This window comes from Rhinoderma darwinii, chromosome 5, assembly GCF_050947455.1.
Source record: "Rhinoderma darwinii isolate aRhiDar2 chromosome 5, aRhiDar2.hap1, whole genome shotgun sequence".
NCBI classification, from domain to species: domain Eukaryota; kingdom Metazoa; phylum Chordata; class Amphibia; order Anura; family Rhinodermatidae; genus Rhinoderma; species Rhinoderma darwinii.
The window spans coordinates 309,992,359-310,001,570 of NC_134691.1; the positions used below are offsets into that span (position 1 = coordinate 309,992,359).

The 9,212-nt window shown below is 43.6% G+C and overlaps 1 protein-coding gene across 1 annotated transcript in view; it reads right to left on the reverse strand.

Moving 5' to 3' along the window:
• The window catches only part of PITRM1 (pitrilysin metallopeptidase 1), a 34,775-nt gene extending 25,900 nt beyond the window's left edge, over positions 1–8,875 (reverse strand). The window contains exons 1-7 of the mRNA XM_075827438.1: positions 8,748–8,875; positions 7,118–7,220; positions 4,696–4,802; positions 3,036–3,187; positions 1,769–1,883; positions 1,586–1,682; positions 390–550 (exon numbers count right to left, since the gene is read on the reverse strand). Of these exons, the coding sequence (XP_075683553.1) occupies positions 390–550; positions 1,586–1,682; positions 1,769–1,883; positions 3,036–3,187; positions 4,696–4,802; positions 7,118–7,220; positions 8,748–8,785 (773 nt within the window). The 5' untranslated portion in view covers positions 8,786–8,875. The remainder of the gene's footprint in view (positions 1–389; positions 551–1,585; positions 1,683–1,768; positions 1,884–3,035; positions 3,188–4,695; positions 4,803–7,117; positions 7,221–8,747) is intronic.
• Between the last annotated feature and the right edge of the window lie 337 nt (positions 8,876–9,212).

Below are 9,212 nucleotides of genomic sequence, written 5' to 3' on the forward strand. Positions count from 1 at the left end.
CCATGAAGAAGACCCGACTGAACCCATTAAAGCCAATGTCTTCCATTGGGCACCGTTGGTTTCGGTCATGCAATGGGTCCTGAGCTTCTGGTATTCTCCTTGTTCTACTCCTACGATGGAGCAGAACAACGGAACACGGAACGCAGATGTGAATGAGCTTTTACATTGTATTAAAACTAGAGATAAAAATCAGCCTCTATAAGAATAACAATCTAAAGTAAACACGAGGGCGGAAAAGAGCAAAAGGCTGAAATGAACCTCTCTATACAGCTGCTTATTTCTGGAATAGAAATTTATAGCGACCACAACCTAGGATACAAGTTGACACAGTTATGAATTTGCTAGACCGGCTTGGTGTATAATGTGATGTTAAAGCTTCTATATTGTACCTGGCATTGCTTGGGTGATAGTGAGTGGCATGAAATTGCTTCAGCTGATTCCAGGTGAGATCTGGAATATCTAAGGGTTCTCCTCCAGATACGACAGAGTATGTGTGGTCAGGAAGAAGCCGGTTCTGCAGCTGCTGTGAAAATATTCTCTCATTGTCCGTCTAAAGGAAACAAAAATGTATGTAAGTAAAAATTCTAAGAAACGTTAACCATAATAATAATAATAATATTAAAAAAGTAAAATTATATTTTCATGAGTTGCACCAATATCGGGGCAGCCTGCTAATGTCTCCGGTCATTAAATAATACAGAGTAGATCAACCATTGCAAACCAATTTAATATAGACGACATGCCCAGCCCAGACACATACCAATATCAATTCAATAGTATGTCACAAAAAAAGGGCCAAGCTGGATTGTTTTTTTATTAATTTCAAGTTGCACTTACAGCGGCAACATATTCCAAAGTGCTGTACAGAGATTGTCATCACTCACATAAGTCCCTGGCCCCAATGGGACTCACAATCAAATATACACTAGGGTCATTTTCCTAGGAAGTCAATTATTACCATGGATTTTTATTGAATTTCGGGAAGAAACTGGAGTAGCCGGAGAAAACCCACACAAACAAGGGGATGTGCGCTTTACGTCTACAAGGTGCAGATTGTACACAGCGATTGTGACTGTCACACAAGTCTCTTCCATGTCACAGATACAGGGGTTAAAAAGTGACAAACCCTATGATTGCTGTTTTGTGTGTCACTGGCTTGTCAATATTCCTCCACAAGAATCCTGGGAAGTAAACAGTTTTATAAGCCCATGATTTTTATTTCCTCATTAAAAGTAAAACCAAATATAAGCTTAATCATTACTCTTTGCCATTCTAAAGCAGACCATACCCATAGGCAACTTCGATAACTGTCTGCCGATGGTCAGCTGCCTTTACAGGACACAAAGAAGTGCGACAGATATCGGAGGCAGTCCGGACCAGGCCACAGATCAATCAGCAATTTGTCCTTTTAACATAAGCAATTCTCATCCAAAACGACAACCTTCACAGACCAAGTCATTCAGGAAACAATCGTCTGAAAATTTTGCGTACATATTTTATATGCCCAATATACAGGCAGAAAATACTAAGTGACTTCTAAATAGATATTGGCAATGAAACGAGTATGAAAATAAAGACTACTCACAAACGCGCCCTTCATCTCATTAAATACAATGCCCTTGAATATCAGAGGAGAAGTGGAGTCGGTGGGATTTTCATGCTCTAATCTCCATCCTTCTTGCCTGTAAGGATTAACAAAAGGAATTTAATATATAAAACTAGGATTAGAGATTGATAAAAATCTATATCCTTATTAAATTATTCTTACCAGAAGTCCAGTTCTCTCAGGCACGGGAAAAACACAGCATCTAAATACACAGACAGGAGATTCTGGAAGTCCTTGGCATTTTGAGTTGAAAATGGGTACATCGTGTAATCGCTTGCTGCAAAAATACAATTAGAACTGATTATTGAAGACAATGAGAGAATTGGCACTTGTTAAAATCAGCACTCCGGGTCTGTCCGGTATAATATATCTATATTTTTTTATTAAGAATAAGAAGGCTTGTAAACTATATGTATATAAAAAATATATAAAAATTCCCCCTCTCTCCGGTATCCACAGAACCCAGGCAGCGCTGCCTGTAAACATTCCTTTCTAAATTAGAGCACTACCTTTATTGGGAAGACCTCAAAGGCACGGCTGTATCCGCATCGTAAGGTTCCGTAATATGGCGCCCATAGCCTCCTATCGGCCCTTTACTGGATCTAGGTCTGCCTCCGATTTTATATTGATTCATACAGAACCATGGAGTGTAAAAATTAAAAAAAATATAAAACGATGGCATGTTTAATCAGAAGCCGTATTCTCTCTCACAGGCATGTTTTTTTTTTTTTTAGAGGAGAATATGGTGCCTCACCGAGACCCCATAAGTTGGCACAGAAAGTGCCTATGACTATGTAATAATTGCAGCTACACCTTCTTTCTGAGATCTAATCATATCCAATATATCTAAAGTATCAAAAGCAAAAACACAAGACTTCAGGAATTGCGCAGTTATCTCAGCAACTGTACCAGCCAGTGTGTCCAGCGCGGCTCTCCATGCTCGATATCAGATCGGGTGAGAGAACGGAATTATAGTAACACTTCATCTATCCTGCATGGTTTCCCCCGAAAAAAGGATACAACTCCAGCACAAAGTATATTGGAAAGTTGTACAACTCATTTAGCTTTATTTACACAACATTGGAACATGCATAATGTGAAATAAAGAAACATTTCACAAACTAAGGGGCTGTTCACATCTGCGATAAACCGTCACGGATCTGGCAGAAATTACTGGAAATATATTGTTTCCGGTAATACCACAGACACTCCGATGGAAAGCCGACAGAACCCATTGAGTCAATGGGTTCTGTGGGTGGTGCAACAGAACCATCGCTTCAGGTATTCCCTTGTTCTGCTCCACTGAACAATGGAATGCCCTGACGCAGATGTGAACAGGGCCTAAACGAGGCACCAGAAAACCTTTCAGGATGTGATGAGTGGAATCCATACAATACACCTCAGCCGTGAGAACATGACGTGTTCTTACCCGTGAATGCATTCATAAATGTGGATAGGGAACGATTTAACATCTTGAAGAAAGGGTCTCTACATGGATACTTCTGGGAGCCACACAGAACCGTATGTTCCAGTATGTGTGGGACTCCGGTGCTGTCCAGAGGAGTTGTCCGGAACTGTACACTAAAAAAAAAGAAAAAAGAGGTTTTCTGTTTCTTGGGGGGGGGGGGGGGGGGGTAGTTTTGTAATTAACAGACTTATTTTGGTTTAGGTTCTCTGAGGGTTAACATAACAGAAGCGGTTATCTCCTCCTATCTGATGGAGCCTGTGTGAGGAGACACGGTCACAAGCTGCGCTCCCCTGATTTATTACAGTGGGCTGCATGAGGCTGGATTTTAGTATGAAGACATACATATTACATACTTTATTATTTTTGCACAGGCAGACCAATTAGATGAACTTGTATAAAGGTGGAGCAGTTCCTTAAAGGGTCACTGCTGTTTCAATAACCTTCACATGAATCAATAGTACATGTGAAAATAAGAAACCGTGTTATATAGCTTAGAGAAAATGACCTCCTTCACCATTTAGAAACCACTTCTCCTGCTCCCCCTGCACTGATCATTCACTCTCAAATCACTGCCAAAATTCAGCAGCACTGAGATGAGGTTACACACTGCCCATAGAAGTCTACAGAGAGGGTACGGAGCTGCTGGATGTAGACAGAGGCAGAGAGACACTGCTGCAGCGTCTAGTAAGTGTTCTCTCTCATCCAAGTGCTAGATTCTCATCTACACTGCTCAGTACTACTGTACAATGTCCTCCATGCTGCTGCTGCTGCGGGTGTACGAGAGACAGGAGAGAAGGATCTCCTTTTCTCTCTGTAGGCAGTGTATAGGAGACATCATACAAGCTGGTCTCTGCCCGCTCTGCAGCAGAGTTTAGGCAAAACTGACAATTAGGCCCCATGCACACGGCCATGCCCGTAATCACAGCACGCGATTGCGGGCACGCTCCATAATTCCCGACACAGTTCTATGGCACGGACACCCATCCGTAGCGATACAGAAAGGCGTCCGCGGCTAATAAAATTGAATGGATTCGTAATTGCGGACCATAAATAGTGTTATGCTTTAAGCATGCATATACATGGAGTTCACTCTGTCTTGTAATTATTTCCTAGCACAGTACACTACAATAACTTATACGTCTGGCATGGTGGAAGAGAAATACCACCCCGGCACTTAGACTTCTGTTTGTCTACTGGCATCGAGAGACGGTATTGTTGTGTAGGAACAAAAAAAAATGTAATAAAATAGGGTCTTTACATGTAAATGGCCATCCAATATTAGGAAGCGGTTCATCCTATATACAGAAAATCTCAATCCATGCCATTTGCCTCACACTTGTGCCACCACGATCCAGTCATATGTCTGCATGAGTATCTCCCTCTGAATGCATAGACACCGAACCTCCACCTTAACCAACCCACAAAAGAACGCAGACATAACAGCATAAAAATACAGTTAGTTATACCCTGTATGAGGGGAGCAATGTATATATAAAGTTATACTACACTGTAATTCTGGCTAAAAAAGAAAAAGTGCTTCAGTGTGGATTGTAAAGCACAGGCTGAATAGAAGTGATTCCTGTATAGAGTGAGCGGTAGTGTCACAGCTCGTCTGTTATACCTGAATAAGTTATTGGAGTCTTCTCTTGCAACATGCAAATATTTTGCCCCCGTGCCTTCATGGTTGAGCTTTACTGCAGTTAGAAACAAATCAGGAACAGGAGTCACCTGTAGTAGGAAAAAAAATATTAGACTGTGGACTGACCGTCCGACCGACCACAGAATTTACACTAGACTGTAGACTGACCGAATGCAGCATTTACACTAGACAGTAGACTGACCGCCGACAACGTTTACAATAGACAGTAGACGGACCGCCGACAACGTTTACAATAGACAGTAGACGGACCGCCGACAACGTTTACAATAGACTGTAGACTGTCCGACCGCAGCATTTCCACTAGACTGTGGACGGACTGCAGCATGCTGCACTATTATTTCCAGTAAAACTACGGACTCCATGACGGAAACCGACAAAATCAGTTAAAGTTCCGTCGGGTGCCGATGGTGTCGGGCATACAACCGAATCAGTGCTTCCGGTATTTTCATTGTTCTGCTCCTACAATGAAGCAAAATAACTAAAACACTGACGCAGGTGTGAACAGGCCCTAAGAAAACTTTGTGCCGCTCAGCCTTCTGTTGGCTATTTATGGATGCCAGCATGACGGGCCAATGACTATAATCGTCTGACCATGCAACCATTGAGGTGAAAAAGAATCCCTAGTGCTGATGCCAATTTCTCCTAGAGATCGCCGGGGGTCCTCTTTGTCAGACCCATTTGCTCCCGTGTTTGTAAACGCGTTGAGATACATGATTCGGAGGTTCAAAAAAGTTACTGAGCGCGTCATTTTGTATTTTCATCCCTCGTCCGGTCTTTCCATTGGACCACGTGACCCTTGATCTGACTAGTCGAATCCTACAGAATCTAATTCTCATAGGAATGAATAAGAAAACTCACTCTCGGTCCACACAGGAGACACTGAAGGGTAAGTTCACAAAAGTTTTTGTCAGGCAGAAAAAAAATCTGTTTTAAAATTCATTTTTTGCCGTGATTTTTTTAAATGAATCAAATACAAAAACCGCAGCAAAAACAGCTCCTAGCGAGCGGCACTTTTTTTTCCTGACTCCTATTTATTTCAGCGGAGGTACAGAGGCGAAAACTGCTCAGAGAAAGGGCTCGTGGCAAACGAGCGGTCAATAGCCGCCTCGGGAAAACAACGCCTCTGCCTCCCATTGAAATCAACGGGGAAAGATTTGTGGTGTTTCATGGCACTGATTTCCGCATCAAAATCAGCGCCAAAAAACTCTTTGTGAACTAGGCCTGAGAATTCGGCTAGACGGATAGTTTTTTTTGTTTTTTTTTTAACCTCAATATCATGTATGCCATCGCATTTACAAATGAGGGAGAAAGAACATTTTTTGTACGCGTGCTTCGCTAAGAGACGCAATATGTGTATTTTTTTTACGTTTTCTTAATAGAAATTGCTTTTATTAAAAAAATATGTTTTCGTAACGGACGATTCTATTCAACTTTATTTTGTTTTATCTCGCAAGAGGACTTTAGTGTCATTTTTTTTATTAGAATGCATTGGAATACCTTAGTATGTCCTAACAGGTATTCTCAAAGTAAAGGGTCAGGGGCCTTTGCTAGGCCCAGGGCCCAGGGCCATTCCTTAAAACCATCAGTCCCGGTGATTGCAGGGGTGTAGGGTTTACAACTCTATACACTTTGGTTAAACTGGAAGGAAAATTTTCTTTGATCCCAGTCATTGCCATGTGGGGGTAGCAGCGGTCAATCACAGAGGACCATATAACCCTTATTTGGGTACTACCCCTTAAAGAAAATTTTAAACGCCCTATAGTGAATATGTCAGCGGCTGCTATTGCCAAAATCCTCGTTTGGGACACCAATTTAAAGTTAACGATGGAGTGCAATCAGCGGTACGTACCGAATAATGGTTAACACCCACTGAAGTATTTCCTATAGGGCTTCTAGTAGATGGTAATAGACTCGGCTATAAACGTGATTTTAGATAGAAGTTTCCTGAATTACTTTTTGCGGTATTCTGTAAAGGTCATCGTTTTGGCCGACAATGTCACAAGTAAAAAGCGACAAACCTGCCTCAAACTCTGTCTTGATCTGCGGCCTGGTCTGGACTTCTATTCTTCTGTCACAAATAGGTGACGACAGTCAACACAAAAAGGGCTAAATCCTACAAAGAGCTGCCCACCACCTGATTGGTAGCGGTTAATCCCAAATTGAAATCAGTCATTAGAAAATCATTGAAAGGAAACCTACAGTAGTGCGGCACTAGCAGGATAACCCATACGCCTGTGCAGCAGCCACATGGAGGGCTCTAGCAAAAAAATTCCATACAACGATCACGTGACTCGGCGCGCGCATGCACGACCCGCGGACACTTCGCAAGAACTTTAACAAAATAATTAAAAAGTATCGTTATTACAATAAGATGCCGTCTCACCTCCTGTACTGTGAATCCATGGATAGTTTCCCCGGGTTTATACTGTAACGCTCTTTCACTTGCTGAACTCGTCCGCCATCTCCAGGAATTCTTAAATAACGCACTAGGAAAAAAAAAAAAGAATTGTGAAAATCCATCCACTGTAGCGACCCGGTCCGTGTATGTATTATATGGGCGCTGTTCATTCATATACTGGGAACCTAAGGGTATGTTCACACGGCCACATTTCAGACGTATACGAGGCGTATTATGCCTCGTTTTACGTCTGAAAATATGGCTACAATACGTCGGCAAACATCTGCCCATTCATTTGAATGGGTTTGCCGACGTACTGTGCAGACGACCTGTTATTTACGAGTCGTCGTTTGACAGCTGTCAAACGACGACCCGTAAATTTACTACCTCGGCAAAGAAGTGCAGGACACTTCTTTGCCACGTAATTTGAGCCGTTCTTCATTGAAATCAATGAAGCACGGCTCAAGGTTTACGAGCGTCTCAGACGCCTCGTAAATTACGAGGAGGAGCTTTTACGTGTGAAACGAGGCAGCTGTTAACAGTCTGTCTTTTCACACGTAACTGCCTCTCAGCGTGTGAACATACCCTAAGGGGTTATCTGGTACTCGTAACATTCTTGTAGGGCGGGTGATGGAATCAAATAATTATCTATGTCGGATATTCATCCCCGAAATGCCTCAGGGACTCCTAGGCGACCAGACCGCCCGCTGTCCCACCGCCACTTTTAAGCTTCTGGTAGGAGATGTGCGCACTCGTAGATGATGCCACTTTACGCACCAATTTACCCTTAGGGTATGTTCACACGGCAGCCTCCGTTACGGCTGAAATTACGGTGCTGTTTTCAGGAGAAAACGGCTCCGGAATTTCAGACGTAATGGCATGTGCAGGCGTTTTTCGCTGCGTCCATTACGGACGTAATTTGAGCGGTTTTTCTATGGAGTCAATGGAAAACGGCTCCACTTACGTCTCAAGAAGTGACAGGCACTTCTTTGATGTGGGCATCTTTTTTAATAATGACCGTCGGCACAGAACATTCAAATGAATGGGCAGATGTTTGCCGACGCTTTGGAGCCGTATTTTCGGACGTAATTCGAGGCTAAAACGCCCAAATTACATCCGTAAACAGGGTGTGTGAACCCATCCTTATAGTTAGGAAATGTGTTTGCGCGACGTCATGGGATCCATTGTTACATTATTCATGACGGATACATTTTACAACAGATCCCATAGAGTAATAATGGCTGCGACAGGTTTCTGAAGGTGTTTTTTGTGTTTGTTTTTTTAGCTGCGTTCACAACGTGACTTTAATTTTCTGTTATGAAAAAACAAAAAACAAACAGAAAAACGGATAAAAAAAACATGTGACCATACACTACAGGGCAGAACAGCAGACGGGACATCCTGCCCTTCAGGACAAACGGAATCCAGACAGAAACCTATTACAACACGCGGGTTATCTCTACAGAACCACAAGTTCCAGCAACACCCGCCACTCACAGGTTATGCTCGGACATGTAGTTCTACAGCCAGGCGCGCACGTCACCTCTCCCAGGACTGACAGGAGATGAGCACGTACAAGTCATGACAACACACGGATACACACAATGCCTCTCACCGGCCCAGCAGCAGCCCGGCTCTACACTGCCCGATCATCCCAGCACTACACCGGCCGGCCCGGCTTCACAAACTACCACACACGCTAGAGTGGAGAGGTTTAAAGATGTCACGTGACCGGACAGGAAGAGGAGGGGCTTATCCCCAATGCTGCTCTATGCTGGGAAAAGAAGCGACGGGAAGAGGCTGCAGAGGTGAAAGGTAAAAGAGGAGACTTGGGGAACAGTCTGTGAGGGAGAGGGGGACATGGGGAGCAGTCTGTGAGGGGGACGTGGGGAGCAGACAGTGAGGGAGAGGAGGGGACGTGGGGAGCAGTCTGTGAGGGAGAGGGGGACATTGGGAGCAGTCTGTGAGGGGGGGAAGTGGGGAGCAGTCAGTGAAGGGGGGACGTGGGGAGCAGTCAGTGAGGCGGGGACGTGGGGAGCAGTCAGTGAGGGAGAGGAGTGGACGTGGGGAGCAGTCTGTG